Below are 20,143 nucleotides of genomic sequence, written 5' to 3'. Positions count from 1 at the left end.
CCATCCTTGCCCGCGCCCAGGGTTCTAGGTATCTAAAGGATTTCATAAGGAAGCGGGGGCTGCTGAGCAAAGAAGGGGAGGAGAGGGCGGAGAGGCAGAAGGGCAAGAGGAGGGAGCCTGGGCGCCCGGGGTCTGCAGCGTGTCCCCACTGTGGCTGTCCGCTGCCTCCTCCACGCAGGCGGGCGCCCGCTTCCTACTCGGCCCACCGCAGGCTCTTTCCTCCAGAGTGAGGGCTCCGGGGTTCAAGATACTAACGTGTCTCTTGACTTTGCCCTGTGCTCGGAAATACAGTCAAAATAGCAGCTCTCCCACGAGGGAGCTTTCCTTCCACGGCTCACGTGTGTGCAGGGTCCATGTCATTGATGGTGTCTGCTCTTAAATTCTAAGTACACTGATATGTATGTTTGCTGTTATGTTTTACAGAAGTAATAATATTCTCATTAAACCAGAGAATGCAGAGAAGCAAAAAGAAAGATAAAATGAGTTATAGTGCCACCATTCAGAGATAACTACCAGTTATCTATCAGTTATAGGCAGATATAACTATCTGTAACTACACTGATAGTTACCCTATCAGTGTATAGCCTCTATGGCATTTTCACATTTTTTTCATTGAACAAAAATTGCTGCCTGCAGTTCATAATATATCGTAATGTACATATTTCTAGGTCAGATGTTTTCCTATGACAGTGGTAAACACTGCAAAACAGTGACACAAAGTACCTTACCCTGTGTTTGGGTATTTAAGTCCATGTTTCTCTATTATAAAGAAATCGGCAACGAACATCCTTTTACCTCACTATGTATGGCACTGTAGTTGCTAAATAATAATGCCACAAAGAATTATGGCTTGATCTTTAATTTAATCTTGGATAAAAATCGATGTAAGTCTAAAACATTTTATAAAAAAACAAAACGCAGAAGCCCAGGTGTCCCAGCACAGGCGCGGGCAGGGAGAGACGTCTGTGCTCCATTAAAGGCAAAAAATAATAATTGTTTCCCTGCCCTGCGGACTCCCCCCGGGGCCGACGCCCAGCCCAGGGCTGTTACTTTGGGACGTGGGTGTTCGCTGGGTCTCGGCACAGCCGCACCCGAGGGGGCCCGGCGCGCTCGCCGCCTGCGGGAGCCCGGCCCGCGCCCCGCCCCGGGCCGCCCGCGCCCAGCGTGTCTCTCGCCCGCAGGCCCTGACGCACGTGTCCGCCGACTGCCTCCCGCTGCTGGACGGCTGCAGGAAGAACCGGCAGAAGTGGCAGGCGCTGGCCGAGCAGCAGGAGCGCGCGCTGGTGAACGGGGCGGGCGGCCGCGCGCCCGCGCCGCGGAGCTGATGGCCTGATGGCCGCGCGCCCCACGCGCCTGTGCGCGCCCACGCGCCGGACCCCGCCCGCCGGCCTGGGCTCCCCGCGGCTGTGTTTTCGCACCGCTTTGGAGAGCGCGGCGGGGACTGTTCTCGGACGATCCCGCGTCTGTGTGCGTGTGTGTCGGGCTCCCTCCAGCGCGTGGCCCCGCGCGTGCCCCTCCTGCGCTGCGGGCGCGCGCTCGGGCTGGAGGGCTTCGCTTGGGAAGTTTAAATCATTTAGTGTCGTGGTTTTGGAGTTGCTGACCTTTCAAGAATGTTTGGAAGCTTTTCTTGCTCACAAATAGGGCAGGAGCAAGTGGGGTAGGTCCTGCGACACTGAAAACCTTCGCAGGGTAGAGAAAAATTGAGGGCTGGGTAGATTTTTTAAGGGGGAAGGGAGAGACTTGCCAACAATGTATTATGTTAACAAAAGAGTTACAGCTCCGGAGCAAAGGGAGAGCGCTCCCGGGCGGCCCTGTAGAGCAGCGGTTTCATTTAATAGGTGACCACTGGTCATAGCGAGGGGCCGGTGCCACCCAGCAGCGGTGCCACCCCGCAGCGGTGCCACCCAGCAGCGCCGCGCTCGGTTTCCTCTCCTCCTGTGTGACTTCCTCGCCGTGCCTCTTACTCACCATCGTTTATAGGTGAACAGTTGACGTCTCAGTGGGAAATCGAGAAAAAGGTGGTCAGTGGGGGGCATAGGCCCGATGCGAGCTGTGACCATCGGCGGGGCGCAGCTAACGGCGGGCCTGGGGGGTCAGGAGTTAGGTCGCGGCCGTGGGGGGCCCGGGCCTGGGTGAAGGGCAGCAGCGTGGGGTTCCTGACGAGAAATCGCCCAGTTTGGGCCTCTTGGACTAGTCAGCCCAGAATCACGGAAATCTCGGTCTGTACCCTCAACACCGGCCCTGAGCTTGGAGACGGTGGCATTTACTAAATTTCTCTAGCTTTTAGTACATTTAGAAAATGTGAGCATTTTCTTAGAACTCGAGCCCATTTAAGCGGCTTGTAGCCCTGTGCTGCAAAACACACGGGTTCCGCCCTGGAGTAGAGGAGGCTGCTTCCGGGAAGAAAATCTGCTCCAAATTCCCCGAAACGTTTGGACTCGATAGGAAGAGAGGCATTGGTTTGGTTTGTTAACCCACTCCCCTGCCCCCCCAAAATGTTTCTGAGCTCCTGTCCCTGATTTGGGTGGAAAACCCCTTGGGGACCGGGGACCACAGCATCAGCAAAGACTTTCCACTGAAACACACCTTCCCTCTGTGTCATTTTTCCCTGAACTGCCCGACAGTCACCATGTCATGAAGTTTTTAAAATTCTGTGTGTATATGTATCTTGAGATAATGTGTCTTTATTCTTACCATTCAGGTAAAAAAAGAAAGGGTAGAACAAGTCAAATGGCCCTTGCTTTGTAGTGGGAGAGGCCAGACTAGATCGCTGTCGGCTGTGGGAGGCTATATGTGCTATCGTCATAATACTTGTATTGTCCGGGTGTTACTCTGTTTTTATTTCATGTCACAGCTGAGACTGTAAGGTTACCTCTGGTGGCACTGGCGCATCAACTACAGGCTGAAATCATGGGTCTACACCCCTGTGCACACCTGCGCGCGTGCAGTTCCTTAGTGTAAACGTGTGAAGTAGCGTCGCTCGTAACTTACCTTTTGTCATGCACTGTGGCCTGTGCTGACGCCTGTCGCCATATGTCACCGAGATTTTAAAAGACATCGTAGACTAGGTTTGGAGGGTGTCATTTTAAAAGCAAAAAGATGTAGTTAGATTAGAACTTCTTCAGTTGAGCTTTAGGTAACGGTTGGTTTTACTCCAGTTTAGGAATTAGGAGTCAGGCAATGCCACGCCTGGGTGTTTTAGTTCATACGGAAGAGCGCTTCTTCAGGGCTGGTTAGTTGGTTCCCATAATTTTAATCTTTAGAAAAGTCATTCCATACGTGGACTAATATCTGGTACATGGGCACAAAGTTTTCATTCGTGTGTGAATATTTCCTTCCCAGTATCTTCTTAAGTTGGAAATATATGTATACAGGGTGGGGCAATAGTAGGTTTACAGTTGTTCGTATGGAAAATAATACAATAATTAATAATAGCCCAAGAATAACTCTATGTTTCGCATTCTCACAGCTGTGAGCCTCCTCTGCCCCACCCCGTATGTGGTCCTCGCCTCTCACCCTATAATTTATGTTACCCGCAACTAGCAGGAAGCTGTTCTGTTCTAGAGTAAGGAGCTTTCTTTTGTTTTAGCTGAGTAACATCATGCCATTTCATTTCAATTTTCAGCCCCCAAAGTCCCCACTTTTTACTAAGTTGTTTAGATGTCTGTGAAATTGCCTGGCCTTCCACTTTTCAGAGCGTTGGCCTCTGCCAGCCACTATCCTGTGTGAACTTGTGTAGGTCACAACCTCTGTGCCTGAACAAGCAGAGGAGTTGTGTGGGCGAAGACTGCCTCGCAGAGGCCGTCACAGAAGGCAGCTCCTCTGTCGGCCCTGGCGGGCCCTGGGGACCACTGTCAGAACGGGACATGGGGCTGCGGAGCTCGGGCGTCTAATCCCACATGTCCCTGCTCGGACGATACAGCCATTCAGCCTCTCCCGCTGGCGAGAGTGAGATTTACAGTGTGAGCGCCCGGCCTCAGAGCGCCAGCCCGCCGATGCTGTGGTCCCCGCCGATCCCTTCGTCCCAGGCAGCGGGTCCCTTCCATGGCCGTGTTGGCCACAGAGGGTGTGAGGAAGCGCGCTGGCAGTGCTGGGTCCCGGGAGGAAATGCCACAGCTGTATTCTTGCCTAGCAGCGACGTGCCTCGATTTCCAGAACAGAGCACGCGTTAGACCCCGAGTCGGTTTTCCCTTTTCCTGTGTTTTTCACCAGACCGCACTCCTCACACTTCACAGCCCACACAAGCAGTGCTGCTCCCATTTGCTTTTACAAGATCCGTTTACAATGGGGCAGGGCGGGGGCGTCCTCGCCATGCTCTCCCCCGAACACCTGCAGTTACAGCAGGGTGGCGCAGTTTCACTGCTGCCTCAGACATGCTCAGTCCACCTTTCGCTGAGTCCCTGCCACGTGCCCAGCACTGTGCTCCGCGGTGGAGACAGTGTGGCAGCCCACGGAGCCCAGTCCCAGCAGGTGCTCTGGGTAGGAGACAGCTCAGCTCTAAGCCTGCAGATTTACCGTGAAAATACGGGGCGCACTATGCCACTTTCGTCTTCACCTGTAATGTGTATTATGCAGTTTTCCAAGGAACTCATTACTTGGAACTTGGTGAGAATCTGTTAGCAACCACCCTGTCTTCTTGCAAGCGAGCCCCGTGGCCTGTTGAGAGCGTGCAGGACGCTGGTGTGAGGCGCCGTGGATCGCACTGTGGGCGGCGTTTTCCACAGGCCGCCACGCAGGGAGCACTCGGGCCTCAGCTGCCCCACGGCGCGGGTCCGGACCGGCTGTGCATCGCCAGGAGCGAGGGAGGAAGGGCTGGGCTCACCCTGCCGGTCCACACTCATCCCTCTCAGAAGCCTGTGGAAACATGTCTGAATGAATGCTGTTGAGAGCAATGTAAATAGTTGAAAATACAAATTTCTATTATAGTTTAAGAAAAGAAACCTTATGAATCATCACTAGCCACTGTTAATATCTATTTGTATTCTTATACCTTTTCAATATATTTGAACAAATATATAGTTTCTGCACTATTTTTGTACTAGGATAAAGGAGTTACTATGTATATTATGTCTAGCTCGTAAGCCATTTTAAATAACTGTGGATGTTGATTTTGTCTCTCCCCTCCCCCGCCATGAGAAGCATTTCAGACGAGTCCCTTTAAAGGAACACGCACGTGGACGACCCCACGCCAAAGTCAGGGTGGTTTCCACTGGGCAGACTCTTCACCTGCCGCTGTCCCCTCGTGTTGCCACGCTTTGTAAAAATAAAGAGAAGGGTAAACAACCACGGATGAGTGTGGCGTGGTTATTAGCGGGCGCTGAATTTTAGGCAGAGAGGAGGGGCCGATAGATTGAGAGGCTTTAAATCAAGCTAACCTGTGGTCCTGTTAGCTGAATAAAGCGTCATTTTCTTAGCCTAGACTCCTCTCAGTAATAGTCCTCTTTTTACTCATGTCCTTTGCCACTACCTGGAGGGCCACATTGTCCACGCTCCTCACTCCAAGACCCCAGTGACACTCTGAAGGATGGTGACCAGCCTCACACTGCTGAGGAGTAAGCGTGGGGGTGAAATGCTGGCCACAGCATGAGCTGGATCCCAGCCCCGCTGTCTAGTTTCCAAGCAGTTGCTACCCCACTCAGTTCTCTTTTTAAATTTTAATTGTAAAAGGCCCCAAATCCATTCTCAGCGGATCAGGTGGGCCACCTGGAAGCGTTAGAGGCGAGCGTCACCTCCGCCAGCAGGTTTGGTGTCTGGGATCCAAAGTGAACTTTCCCTAGTCCATCTGCTCGCAGTGCCCTCCAGCGCGGCTCATCTGAGCTGGGAGGTGTAGCTCAGGGCAGTTTCTCTGCATTGTCTGGTTTGGCCACTAGACAAGGCCCCTGTACGGGGCAGCAACGCTGGGCAGCGCACAGTCCCAGAGCGGAGGGCGGGTGAGAGCTCACTTGCAACAGTTCAGGCTTCCGACCACTAGAGGGCGCCAGAGTTTGAGTTGTATCTAAAGAGGGGATCCTCCCTGACCCCGTACAAATTGAATAAAATTGCTTTAAAAAAAGTTTTACTAGCAAAAGAGAAATAAATGGGGAAATCAGTGGAGAATTAAGACTGACTTAATGCCCTCTGTCCAGTGATCATTTCTCCATGATTTTCTCCAAATGAACAATAACTGACCATCTGAAGTGTCTGATTCACGCTCCATATTCCATCTCCAGAGACCTCCTCCCCTGGCGGAAGAGCAGCCTCTGACAGCTCTTCACACCCACGTTCTGCTGTGGGCTGTGCCGCCTTATCAGACGGCGTCCTGTGCTGACATGTGCAGATGTCGGAAGATGACTTTTTAAGCCACGTAACATCAAATGAGTACAAACACGTTGAACGTGCAGAGGTTATGCTGATTGTAAGCTATATTCAGCCTAGAAAGGAGAAAAGCTACATGTTCCCAATTCACAGAACATTTGTTCAAAATAGAAATCCATAACAGTTCTGAATGGAATAAAAATACTATTTGCATCAAAAGAAATCTGATTAATTTAATGTCATGTATGGTTTCCTCTCCGCTTGCCTCATTTTAAGAGTGTGTGTGTGTGTAAGATGAACAGCAACTAAGCTGACTCAATCACCCGATAGCATCCCAATGGCACATTTTCAATTCCTCTTTCTAAACTAAGGGTCAAGATTGCGTGGCTGGGGTGGGGGGTGAGGGGAGCAACAAACATGGACTATCACAGTAGCTTTCAACTGTAACATCTCCCGTAGTGGCTACTTTCAGAGTCGCATTTCACTTCCTAGCACTGTGTCCCCTTACCCGATGGGAGTGATCTTAGGCTTTGTATGACCCCGTCCGGCAAACTCCTGTAAGAAACGAGCTTTCCTTTTTCCAGCCAGCTCTCCGAAGTTGTCTCAGGAAAACGGTAAGTGCCGGGACTGTTTCTCCTCCTGACGTCTCCACCCTGGTTCGGTGAATGTGTCTGGGCGGGTGGGCCTGTCCCAAGGTGCAGCCTCAAAGGGGCAGGGTTGAGGCAGGGGTGTTAGTAAAGCCCCGTGACCAGAGCCTGTTCTAACTTACCTGACCTCCTCGGGGAGCTCCACTCCAGCTGAAGTGACCAGGGATCTTGGACTGACCAGGGATCTCAGAGCGCTACCCTGCCTCCGGCTAGGGCTCCCCGATGGCCGTTCTGTGGGCCCCACGGGCCTCCTCCATCACTGCTCCTTGCCTCTGATCAGCGGAAGCTGTCCCCTCTGGGCGGTCACAGCTGTGCAGCTCCGGACAGATGTGCTCCTCTCCTAGGAGGCGGGGTGAAGTCCATGCCGAGGGAGGCCCCTGTTAGGAAGGCAGTGGACATGGCTTCCAGAGCACGAGAAAGGCCTGGCTGAGAGATCTGTTGTTTTAGGTCATCAAATTCTAAAAAGTCAATTGAGCGTGACCAGCAAGGAGCATTTGCATGTTTCTCCTGCCTGTTCTCAGAGGACACTGGGATGATGCGGGGGACGGGCACGCTGACGAACTTGGGTCCCGGGAAGCCGAGTTCTCGGGCAGCGTCCTGAGTGACCACAGAACCAGCACATTGTTTCCCCAGACAGGCCCTGAAGGCCACAGCTCTGAGCTTTCTCTGCAGTGGGAGCTCGGGGAGTGGGGCAGGAGCGCGTCTGATGGGAAAGCACAGCACATGGTCCCTGGACACTGCCCGTGGGAGCAGGTTCTCACTGCACCAGCTGGACGGTGAAATGTGGAAATTCCTCTTCCCGGCTCAAGTTTCTAAATTTTCACGCAAAAGCCATATTCGTTTCCCATTGCTGGTGGGAATTATCACAAATGTACTAAATTAAAACAACATGATATATTATCTCAGTTCAGATAAAAAATCAGCCAGGTGCTTACCTGCCTCCTGTGGCCACTTCCTTGCCTTTCTGAGCCCTCAGAGGCCCCTGCACAGCGCCCAGCCTCCCCCTCCATCTTCAGAGCCAGCAGCAAGCATCTTCCAGGGCTGATGTTATGTAAGCCCCAAGTCCTCTCCTCCCCCCTCACACACACACACACACACACACACACACACACACACACACACACACACACACACACCCTCTGCTTACCCCCTACGCCTTATCTCCCTCTCATAAGGAAACTCTGACTGCACTGGGCCCACCCACATCACCCAGGACCACCTTCCACTTCAAACACTCAACAGTCCCACCTGCAAAGCTCCTGCACCCATGAAAGCTGACACAGTCATAGGCTCCCAGGATGAGGGTCTCTGGGGACCACACGCTGTCCGCCCCAGTCACTGTCTTTCATGTGAGCTCGTGAGTTTTGTAATACGAATCGTTTACACGGGTGAGGCCTCACACATTTGGAGGGCTGCCCTGTCCTGGGCCTTTTAGATAAGCAAAGAATGTGCATGATAAAAAAGATTTTGTGAGGCTTTTGAAAGATATAAACAAAATTTTTTAAGTACCCAGTACAGAAAGTACAATAAAGGGTAGACGTCTATTACTCGATTATGGCTACGTGATGATAATGATGGAAGATTTCTATCCCAGAAGGTAAAATAAAAGCTTTTATTAAGAAGATAAAACATGACTATTGAGCCTGGCCAGTGTTGCTCAGTGGTTGAGCATCAACCCATGAACCAAGAAGTCCCGGGTTCGGTTCCCAGTCAGGGCGCATGCCCGGCTTTCGGGCTCCCTCCCCAGTAGGGGGCGTGCAGAAGGCAGCCCATCAATGTCTCTCTCATCATTGATGTTTTTCTCTCTCTATCCCTTCTTCTCTCAAAAAAAATATCAAAAACATGTTTTTTTAAAAAACACATGACTATTGAAAGCACATCTAGAATGAATTCAACTTACGTCCTGCTTCGCCGTTTGCCAAGCTCTTTCCCGTAGGTACATGAGCGCGTCTCCTCCCGACAGCGACTCTGCGGGCCGGCGGGTGCTCCCTGGTCTCAGAGGCTGAGGCTCAGCCGCTGCGCGGGTACTGCTCTGAGCTGCGCCTGAACCGCACCTGCCCGCAGCCCACCGCCCTCTCTGAGCATCCCCAGTCGGGCTCGTGTTGTGTCAGTCGGAAGCCTCCCGAGCGTGGCTCCTGGATCAGCAGCAGCAGCTCCTGTTGAAAATGCTAGTTCCCAGGCCCCGGGCCCTACCTCCAGGTTGTTCTGGTGCTCGCTCCAGTGGGAGAACCACTGATCAAGACACTGCCCCTTTCTTCTAACTGCTCACCATCCCAGGGGCAGGGGGACATGGACAGAGCCACACGCAGGAGCCTTGCAGTGACGCTTCCAAGATAAAAGCGACACTTTCACTACAGAGACTCCTCAGGGTTTGACCAGCAAACTCACCGAAAACTTTGTTCCTCTCTAATTATGTGGACTTCCCAGGTCAACAAAAGCACAACACAGTCCCTCTGTGCAGGGAAGAAAGGAGTCAAACCCGGGGGTGGACTGAGGTAGGCAGGGGCAGGACAGCGTGCTGGTCCCCAGTGTTTCCTCTCCTCTCACCTTGGCTTTAGCAGGACCCTGGGGGATTAGCCCCCCGCCCCCCACCCCCAGTTCACAACCGAGAGGACACCTAACTAGAAAATCGAAGGTGATGGGATTAAGTGTTTTTGCAGTCCGGGCAGAGACAGACTGGAGGTGGCATGTCCCAGGCTGAGGGGCAGAGGGGGGTGACACTGTGTGTTACAGATGCTAACAAACTGCTTCCAGCTCTGGAGAGGGCAAAGGTGTTCAATCTCGTCTCATAAATGCATCCTAATGGGGGCAGCAATGCCCAGGAGCCATTTGGGAGGGCAAAGATCCCTGCCAGCTGCACCCTGCTGGCAGTCGCTGGTCACTATCAGAACCCAGGGCGGGTCCAGCTTTGCTGAGTCTGACAACCAGGCGCCGAGGAAAAGCGTCTGTCCCAAGTCTACCCGGAGGAAAGCAAGCACTCGAGAGCTCACGGGAGGGGGGAGGCTGCTGCTTTCACTGCGTGTTGTGCTGCTCCAAGTAGGGGTGCTTCTGTAGAGCCCCGTCTGTGGCCTGCATGTGGCAGTGGAGTGTATTAGGCCCAGTGCTCTGTGGGCTGGGAGTATGGAGCAGGGTCCCTCAGTGGCCAAGGGTGACAGCAGCAGCTGGCACTGGACCTTCCACAGAGCAGCAGGCTGCAGCTGGACTCGGGGGGGGGGGGGGGGCGTGCTCACTCGTACCTGGTTGCACAGAGGCCAAAGGTGCCCTCAATGATCTTAGAGAATTATCTTTGACCATTGGCACCAATAACAGCTCTGTATGTCGTAAACTAGATAACAAATATTAATTGAATAAATTACCCCTTTAGTATGCCCACTTTTGAAAAAAATCTTGGAAAACAAGTTCCCAAAAAAAATCTCTAGTGCCTGCAACGATGTGCCCCCGTGTCCTGGACACAATCCCCTGTTAGCAGCTACCCCTGGGCAGCTGAGCGATTAGAAAAACACTCTTTCGAAGGAACTGACAGCTCTCTGGCTTGAAGGTCCTTAACTTTTCCCTGAACAGGAGCAGGCTCCTCACGCCCTCTGCGGGCGGGTCTCTAACTAGAGTGCGGATCAGAAGCCCCGGGTGGGTGTCTCCCAGCAGCTCAGCAGGGTGGGCGCCGAGGCGGGTGCAAGCAGAATGGACGAGCTGCTAACGTGACAAGTTTTCGGGACACTTCTGCCAGGAGGGTGAATGACGTGACTCCCTTTAAGCTCACGGATCGCTTGTGCTGGTGTCCACACGGCGAGCTGACGTGCCAGGGTCGTTCCCTGTGCAACTGCAAACGTTAGTTCCTCGCAGCCATTCGCATAAGCGTCTGAAAGTGGCTGAGGCTCGGGCGTTGGAAGGTTGTCTCTACTCTCCTCCAGATGCCACCCGATGGGCGCGTGGACGGGGCGGACGAGAGGATACCTGGGGCCACGGTGCTCGGGCCCATCTCGCAGGGAGCTGCTAGGGCCGGGCCTAACCGTCAGCATCACGCCCCCCTGAGGCGAGTGAGGGAATGTTTGGAGGATCATTTCAATGGAAAGAGAGGTGACTACAGGGGACCAGTGATGAGGGCTGTTTGCCCTGAGCCTCGGGACAGGCACAGAACTGCGCGTGTCCCACACCAATCCTGACTTTATTTAAATTTTGGTATCTTGTCCATTGTTTTTGGCATTAATATTTATTTTAAGCAAATATTTCATTAAAATGTTGCTTATCTTGATTGCTGAGTTTTTTGTCCACCCAGTCTGTGCTCAAAGTGAGAACCTCACCAGCTTCCCTCAGTCCCAGGCCCGGCCAAGGTGCGCAAGGTAGTGATGCCCGAGCCTACACTGTGCCTGCTGAAGCGGCAGTGACCGCAGCAGAGGCGGGTGACCTGGAGGTACCCCCCCTCCTCCAACTGTGGGTCCAAGAACGGGAAGGCGATGGGCCAGATGGAGACTAGAGGCTGGAATACCAGCCTGGGGTCATTTAAACGCCATCCCATGTAGGAGGATGGTCTGAGAGTGTGGAGGGCTGCCTGGAGTAGGCGGCTCTGGGATGCGCTGCTGCGGACAGAGGCCAGGGGTGCTGGCAGTGACCAGGTGTGGAGGAGGCCCTGCTAGTATGGTGCAGGAGGTAAGGGTCAGAGCAATCAGAGGGTCACCTCTTGCTGGCCCCCCAACCCTCCAGGGGGTCAGCAGGAAAGTTCACAGGCCCTGGTCCCTGAAGACTCAGGGGAACCTGCAGACAGGCCCGTGGTGGAGGTGGGTGGGGATGAGACGTCTTAACTGAAAGAAGAGCAAAGTATTCTTTAATATAGTAGACAGATCACTTCTAACACCGAATCAAAACTATGACTTTGATATTAAAGATTAAAACTATGACCTTAGGACTCAAGGCTGTGCTGCAGAACTTTCCCATTACAACCTATTGGAGGGACCCTGGGAGGGTTACGGTGCAGATGTGTCCCCTGGAGCCGTGCCACCCAGAGGCCCTGAGGACATTTCATTATGTGTATGGTCAGAACACACATGGCACTGCCACGTTTCTATGCGGCCTCAGGACAAAACTGCCAGTGGAAGGCAGAGATGAACTTGCATTTTAGTTAAACCCTGCAACTGTGCTGTGCAGCTGACAGTGACGGGTCGGAGGGCGATGGAGCGGCAGGCAAGCAGACGAAGGCCAACAAGGGCATTAAAGAAAGGGATTCTACTTAAATCAACCCGTGTCCGTTCCAGGCCGGTGACCGGAGAAGCAAACTGCGGTGGGAAAGGGTGGCAGCGCTGCCTGGGGCAAACTTCAAGGTCTGCCTGGCGAAGGGCTTTAGGGACCTTATCTGTATCTCAAAGGTCCTTGTCCCAAGAGATGAGCTCCTGAGACGCGAGTAGGTGCCCCGATGTCGCTGCGAGATAACCCTGGCACTCGTTGTGCTTGCTAAGCACGTCTGCAGGCCGCCTGGGGCGTTGCTACATGCGCTGGGGCTGCTTCTCCTTTCTCCAAGTCTCCTCTCCCTGACCTGCTCTCACATCTTCATTTCTCAGCAAAAGGTAGCTTTCTCTTCCCCTTGGGACTCTCAAAACCTCCTATATTTGGTGCCAGATGAAGGCCCTGTGTGTGCGCACATACATGCACAGCTGTGCAGGCAGGAATACATGACTTACGCACCTGTTTGCATGTGTGTGTAAACAAGCACGCACACACCTCAGCCGAAGTTGGCGGGATTGGGAGTCCTTGACTGTCCTCTTTATGCCTCTCAATGTTTTCTAACTTACATACATTGACTGCTCATTAACCTATAATTTAAATTTTTTCTGAATGATGTAAAGGAATATTTAATGAAATGAAAAAATGTTAAGATGGTTGTTCATTTTTAAAGTGATTACAGAACAGCATGTGTGGTCTGAATCCGACTGGACAGCTTCGAGGACGTTTATCTGCAATGAGCCTTGTTTTGGAAAGCCTGTCTGGGGGGGCTCGATTCGGCTCCAAAGCCCATCGGGGGGCCTCAATTCAGCTGCAAAGTGGGCAGAGTGCCAGCGTTACACTGGGAGCCCCCAGACTCAGCCTACAAGCAGCAGGGCCTTGCTCGCTGGCACACAGCCTGTTAGGAGCTCACGCGCTGCACCCAGGGCGGGAGATGAAGGCTTTAGTCAGGGAACATGAACTTACTCTGTAGAATTTGTACATGTTTGTGTCATCTCCGCCCTCAAACTTGAAGGCGTCCTGGAGAAACAGGCAGGCTGACCCGCCACTGCAGCCACCAGGGTGGGTGTACTGGGCGGGTCCCTGCTGATGCTGCAGCTCGGGTTCGAGCAAGTCAGCCGGCCAGGAGCAAGGGCACAGGGCGCTTATGGGAGAAGTGACATCAAGCGGCTTCTTAAAGGCTGAGTGTTAGGAGGAAAGCATGGGGTGGGGGGTTTCCAGGTGGAGGAAAGAGGGGTGCAGGGGGAGGGACAGGGACAGGGAAGCACCTGCTCAATACGGCAAAAGGTGTGAGGGAGTTTTCTTATTGGCAACAACATATAAGAGCCCCAGGAGCTGATGCTGGGGAGAAAGTGCAGGAGCTGGGCGGGGGCAGGGGGTGGGGAGTTGTGGCCCAGGGTGGCCTGTGACCTGCCACGAGGAAGGGCTATAGCCACGACCGATGCAGACTGAAGCCCTGGGTGTAAGTAGACAAGGCCTGGAGGTGATGAGGGTCTGGAACTGTGAGGCCAGAGTGACAAGTGGCTTCTCCACGTGGACTTCGAGATCATGGTGATGGTGGCAGGACCCAGGATGGCTGTGAGCCAGGCTGTCAGTGTAGATGGCAGATAAAGCTGGATAGGGGCAAATGACAGATAATGACAGGCCGGGAGGGGGTAGATAAAGTGAAGGTGTAGGCTGGAAGGTCACAGCCAGATGGAAATGGGCTCAAAAGAAAAGCTTTCCCTAAAATAAACAACAACAGCAATAATAATAATAATAATAATAATAATAATAATAATAGGACAGAAGCACAAGGTTGGAATGTGGGATGTGGCGGGGGTGGGGGGACAGAGACTATGCAGACCCGCCTCCCTCAGTGTGCAAGGGACAGGAGAGGAGCTGCCTCCACCCCCCCCGGGAGGGGCCTTGTCATTTGGGGGCAGACCTCGATTGCAGTCTCGGAGAAGGTGGAAGGGTGGTCAACCCTTCGTGCAGGTCATTCAGCTGACACACAGAGGTCATGAGGAGGCTGCCCGTGGTCAATTAATGAGGATCGCAGGCCACTCCCACCACACGGCAGATCCCCCCGAGCTGCTGCAACTCTGGGGTCTTTTGGGAGGAAAACCAACCAGCCTCCCCAGGTACAAAATCTAAGATGTCATCGAACAGGTCTTACATTAGAAGTTTGTGACTTCGAGTTAAACCAGAGGGACGTCACTGTGCAGGCTGGCGGGAGTCTCCGGACTTCCCAACGCCCCTTCCCCGGGCCCCATTCCCTTCTCCATTGGGCCCCGACACAGACCACGCTGTTTCCCTCCAGCATGAAATGTTACCCAACGTGGGACCAAAAAGCAAGGTTCAGAAATTCTGAGGTGATTAGAAAAGGCCTGGAAATGCTGTTTTCCAGAAATGATTTTTAAAAAAGACTCCATAAGCTCTTTCTTCCTCTATACAAGGGGTGAAAGGTGCCTGTGACCTCTGGGACCTGTTTCTTGTGTTCAAATGCATCAGATGCGTCCCTCCCCTGGCTGGTAGCTTCTCTACTGACCAATAATAATAATAATAGGCTCTCCAGTCATGTTCACTCGCAATAACCATCTCTTAGTTATTAACAGGTTCGGGCTGGTTAATAACCAACACTCCGCTCTGCAGACTAAGTTAACGTGTTTTGTCGAACAGCGTAGGCCTGCCCTGGGGGACAGAGGCTGGGCTCCCCCTTTGCCTGTCCTGGGACCCTCTGCTCCTCACCCCCATATGCACAGAGTCTTGGTGTCCCACTGAGCCAGGTTTGCGGAGGGCAGGGCAGTGAGAGCAGAAAAAAGGGACAGTTTTAGTTAACGCCGTAACTGCCATCCAGCTTTTGTTTTCTTTGCACGTGGCAGACATTTAAAGCTGACTCTTGCTCTGGGAGTTTCCATGGTATGTGGCCTCATTTCTACCTCTCGACATTTTTCTGAGCGGCCCATCACCATGTAAGAGCAAAACACAACCAGAATGGGTCTGTGCAGTGCCATGCCCCGCACCAGGTGCCAGGAGAGTTACCCACGCTCCTAGCAATCCCAGAACACAAGGCAAAGGGACACAGTAGAAAAGCCAATAAATTTTCAGTTTTGATATCATATTAACCTTAATCTCACAGCTGTATTTGGCCAGAAAGTCTTATTTACAAGGAAATTGCTGCTGTAAAAATGGAACGGTCATTAACAGTCTCACTTTCCAGATGTTATTTGATACATGCCCCGAATTACATTATTTCCAACACAGGGCGCACTTTGAACTTGTTAGAAAAACCTATCTTCAGATAGTGTTAGCGTGCGTTCTAATTCTTGAAATAAATGTGCCCACAAATTGTAGTTTAGGGAAGACTAGGTGTGCTTAGCAAGTTTTAAACCAGCCAAGTTTCAGGAGAGGAATGAAGGTGTCTATAGGAAGAAGACAGCTCAGCATTCAGCGCACTGGGTGACCTCTTGAACTTTAAGCTTCCACATCACAGCACGAAGCTGGTTCTGAGATAAGAAACAGGATAAATTCTCTCCCGAGCACAGACCTGAGTCTTGGACTGCTGGCAGCTGGGACTCAGTGTGACATCATGGCCTTCGACGGGACCTGGAAGATAGACCGGAATGAGAACTACGACAAGTTCATGGAGAAGATGGGTAAGGGCTCATGCTTCTGCCGTCCGTCTGTCCGTCCTCTTGCTTCCCGCAGACGGCTCCCCAACTCCCTCTACCCCCTGGGCTTAGGGAGCGCGAGGCGCCCGAGCGTGTGCAGGCGCAGAGCAGGGAAAGCCCGTGTCCCCAGCGGGAGGAGAGATCCTTGGGTGCTGTCCCCTGAAACGCAGGCGGATCCAGTGTTTCATTCGCGTTAACGGGACGGAGCCCGTTCCGGGGGAAACTGACAGCTTTCCGTTTGGAAAGTGCCAACGGCGTGTGAACTGACTACAATATGTAGTTTCTAAGGGAGATTTTAATCCAACTGATTTTAATATCTGTACCATACTCTGGCAGCCCATACGCCGCACGGGACGGGCAAACAAATTTACGTTATTACTTAAAAATAAAATTCTGCATCCATTATAACCTGCAGTTCAGGGATTCTAAGTTCAAATTTATGGAATCTGTACATTTTACAATAATGAACTTGACTGTAATAACTGCTAACTTTCTCATTTTTGTGACAGTCAGAAATGCCACAAAAAGCAAAGAGAATATGAAGTTGAAGATGTAAAGCCACATGAAAGGCAGAGGTGCAGTGAAAGACTACTGTACATGCAGAATTCAAGTTGTATGTCCTTATAAATATATGAATATAGTTTTTAATCCTTCATTTGCCATATCTGGAATTTGGTTTACTTAGCACTGAGACAAAAGGTTGATAACTGTATTTAAATTAGTTAGTTCTAAGATTCTACAATTCCATGCATTTACTTTTTCTTAAATTTTGGGAAAACGGCTTGTCAGTGCGCTCTCTCTGTTCCAGCTCGAACTTTTTCTGCAAAAGCAACCTGAATGTCCCGTGCAAAGGCAAGGCGCTCAGGCTTTCCAGCCCCTCCAAACAGTAGCAAAAATTAAACCAGGCGCTGACTTCATTGTACCCAACATCTCTCTGCCTGCAGGCATCAATATGGTGAAAAGGAAGCTGGCGGCCCATGACAACTTGAAACTGATAATCAAGCAGGAAGGAAACAAATTCACCGTCAAAGAATCGAGCACTTTTCGGACCGCCGAGATTGTTTTTGATCTTGGTGTTACTTTTGATTACAGCCTAGCGGACGGAACTGAACTCCGTGTAAGCAGTTTTATAAGCAATGCTGTCCTGATTTTCTACACAGCACTAAGATAACCTCTGCTTCTTGCCGTTGGATGGTTTAGTTAACTCCATTCATGAGTTTATCCACGGTGTAAGCACACAAGCTGACAGAGTACTTAAATATGTTCTTATTTCCATACATATCTATAAGGAAGCTGAGTTGAACAATAAGAATTAGAAAAAACTCCTCTGAATGACTGAGTATAGACCTAGCCATAGATTGACTTTACATACCTGACGGCAACAAAAACTTTTAGTTCTCTAACTGAAACATAACAAAATGTAACTGAAATAATAAAATAAATGAAATTAGTGAATGAGTGAGTGACCAAATGGAAAGTTTAGGAAGTCATATGTTTTCAACTGATTTTTTAAAAACTTTTTTGTCCTCAGAATTTTTCTAGTTAAATTATATATTTGCAATGACAATTAAATTGTTAAATATTTGTTCAGTTATGTTCTTTTTAAAACTATTATAATAATTCCACAAATTAAAGCAAGCACAGGTGTCAGCCGGGCCCTGAGACTAATCTGAACCACGATGAGATTCAGGGCGCGCTGGTCCCTAGGAAGCGCTGATCCCTAGGAATCCGCACGCAGGGGCCACTGAGAGAGGGGCTCAGGGGCAGAGCCTGGGCTGGGGTCGGTCCCACTCCGGGGCTGTGGGTGGTCACCGTCTGGTTTCTCACCTGTGCAACAGAGAGTGACACCACCTCACAGGGTCGTTGTGGAGACGTCCACCCACAGAACTCAGAACAGCACCGACACATGCAAGACTCTAAAGGGGCTATTTCACTCCTGTTACTGTTACTTTTATACAGGGGACCTGGGACCTGCAGGGGAATAAACTTGTCGGAAAATTCAAACGGGTAGACAACGGAAATGAACTGAATGCTGTCCGAGAAATCATAGGCGGTGAGCTGGTCCAGGTGAGCTGTGAAACCATTATCACTATTTCCCAAAGCCAAGATAATTGCACAACAATAATTTCATTTTTGTTGTTGCTAAGTTGTATCTTCAGTAAACAGACTCTCACTTTTCTCATAAACCTTCTGATTTTAACCATATACATCTTTTCTGATCCCTACTGAAAAGAACTTGCGTATATGTTAAATACATTAATGCCCATTTTAACTGAAAATGCAACTACAAACCACATGTATTTCTAATGGGTGTGTTCTGTATCTGTACATGTTGCTATCAAGACAAGCAAATTCATTTCACTATAAATAATTCATTTCAAAGTGATAATGATATCATATGAATCTAATCTTTTTCTTAATTTAGCCTTAAAATTAATGGCAAATTCTCCTGTCTGTTAACACCTTTCAGACTTATGTGTACGAAGGAGTCGAAGCCAAGCGGATCTTCAAAAAGGAGTGAGCGCTGTTCCTGCAGCTCGGCCCAGACACAAGCAGACACAAAACCCTCGGCAGCAGAAAGACTTCTGTCTCCTCAAGTCCAAAGTTCCTGGCTGATTAGTCCTGTCATAAACAAGGGCCACAGGCTCCATTTCCAGTCTCGCCCAAGCAAAAGAATTACAAGCTAATTAGGATGCCACTGGGCTTACAGTTCTCTGAGATGTACATTTATTGCTGTTCTAAAAGAATTTGTGATATTTTTTAAAACAGATGAATAAATATTGTTCCTATATTGCTTTATGAGTAGCCTCTCCTTAAAAAAAAAACACAAAAAAAAACCACAAAAACCTGTGTGGCATGAACATGTGTATTGATAGACTGTTTGGGGTTTGTTTATTTGCTCCACATTTGGTAAACTGAAAACACAGACTGTATGGGGGGGGTCTTCAAAATCCTGCACTGGTTTTAAATATTTTCCTTAGTAAAATATATTATCATACAAACAATATATATTCAACCAGAAAACTTAGAAATAAGAAAAGCAAATGGAAACTGAATATTTGTAGTGGCCAGGATCCAGGGCTAGTCAGCATCCTGATCTTAGCAGACACCCTCCCAGGCCCCGCGTCCGGGGCGGAGGCACGTATCTCCCCACAGGCGTCGCTTCGGGCAGCACGACAGGAAACACACAGTGTGCGAGTTAAAGGCCTGGCTGAGGCACTTTAATGAGTTTCCACTCCTCCTGTCCACCCTCCAGACCAGCACCTCTGAGTAGAGACCCACCAGGGGTCTGAGAACAGCGGGGCCCTCAGATGCCAGAGGGGTCACCTTCCACTGCTACCCCCCATCATCAGCACGTGCACAGCCAGTGGGCCAGGGCCCAGAGCCTTTTCCTTTGCACGTATTCTCACATGAGGTACTATTTTATATACTTCAAGCAACTGCATTACAGGCGGGTGTGTATTAGAGGGCAGAGCGCGAGGTCAATTTTTTAAGACCATCTCTGTGAACTTGTTTTGACTGCCCCTTTCTCATGCTGATGGAGGTGACCACCAACCTTGACCTAGTTCTGGTCATGACCTACACGCTGCTCAGAGTGCTATATGAATATGGAAGACACATGGGGGTGGGGAAGACGGGAGCACATGATGCAAGTGAGCAGAGGAGAGAACACCTAATCTTTTGCACAGCAAGGACTCAAATCCATGTCCCTGAAACTTCACAAAGGAAATAGTAATCATTAAGATTTTTTCACTTGTTTTTTAAAAAATAAAGGTTCAAAATACCTTTACCTCTCTAATTTCACCTTTCTACATATTTGAAATAGGAGAAGGCAGGTGCTGATCGCATTTGAAAGTGGAGAAACTACCACACGTTAGTTTGCTAGCTTGTCTCATGCTGTGGAGGCCACAATGAGCACAGGAACTGAATGGAGGCCTTGACTGTCAGTCTAGGAATTACGACCTATGCTATTACCCAGCCCGGTATAAACACCAAATCTTAAGAAAAAATGTCCCCTAATTCCTTAGTGGAGCCCAGAATAACGCTCAGAATGACCCAGGTCAGCGTGCCAAGCGGTGGCAATCAGCAGGCACTCAGCCACCTCTGGCCTCCTGTACTGGATTTCCATTGTTTGTTAGTGTCCCAGTGACCGCCACTGCGGTCACCCCTCTTTGGGAAACTGACCTTGACATCACGCCAACTTGATGGGCCAGCAGAGGGCGCCGGTGCCGGAGCGGCCAATCTCGCACCATCTGGCCGGTTTATGGTCGGTGCAGAAGGACCACCACCAACGCAGCCCAGAGGAGCCTCTCCCTAGAGTCCAGTTTGAAGCAACGC

At 50.7% G+C, this 20,143-nt stretch overlaps 2 protein-coding genes across 4 annotated transcripts in view; both read left to right on the top strand.

The window, feature by feature from the left end:
- The window catches only part of PDE5A (phosphodiesterase 5A), an 89,859-nt gene extending 88,518 nt beyond the window's left edge, over positions 1-1,341 (top strand). For all 3 annotated transcript variants that reach the window (XM_087816218.1, XM_087816220.1, XM_087816219.1), the window contains one exon: positions 1,182-1,341. In XM_087816218.1, the coding sequence (XP_087672344.1) occupies positions 1,182-1,325 (144 nt within the window). In that variant the 3' untranslated portion in view covers positions 1,326-1,341. The remainder of the gene's footprint in view (positions 1-1,181) is intronic.
- A 14,382-nt stretch (positions 1,342-15,723) lies between these two features.
- Positions 15,724-18,326, top strand: FABP2 (fatty acid binding protein 2). Its single transcript, XM_016200703.2, has 4 exons — positions 15,724-15,790; positions 16,750-16,922; positions 17,765-17,872; positions 18,276-18,326. The coding sequence occupies exons 1-4, from the start codon at positions 15,724-15,726 to the stop codon at positions 18,324-18,326; spliced, it is 399 nt and encodes a 132-aa protein (XP_016056189.2).
- Positions 18,327-20,143: the final 1,817 nt, after the last annotated feature.

The sequence above is a fragment of the Miniopterus natalensis genome, chromosome 4 (assembly GCF_054644295.1).
Source record: "Miniopterus natalensis isolate mMinNat1 chromosome 4, mMinNat1.hap1, whole genome shotgun sequence".
NCBI classification, from domain to species: Eukaryota; Metazoa; Chordata; class Mammalia; order Chiroptera; family Miniopteridae; genus Miniopterus; species Miniopterus natalensis.
The sequence above is the reverse complement of the archived record's forward strand: the minus strand, read 5'-3'. Positions and strand labels throughout refer to the sequence as shown.

Bases quoted from the DNA above. Each gene is read 5' to 3' on its own strand.
- FABP2 (XM_016200703.2), top strand. From the start codon at position 15,724: ATGGCCTTCGACGGGACCTGGAAGATAGACCGGAATGAGAACTACGAC. The intron at 15,791-16,749 runs GTAAGGGCTCAT...CTCTGCCTGCAG, and splicing joins CAAGTTCATGGAGAAGATGG to GCATCAATATGGTGAAAAGG. The intron at 17,873-18,275 runs GTGAGCTGTGAA...AACACCTTTCAG, and splicing joins TAGGCGGTGAGCTGGTCCAG to ACTTATGTGTACGAAGGAGT.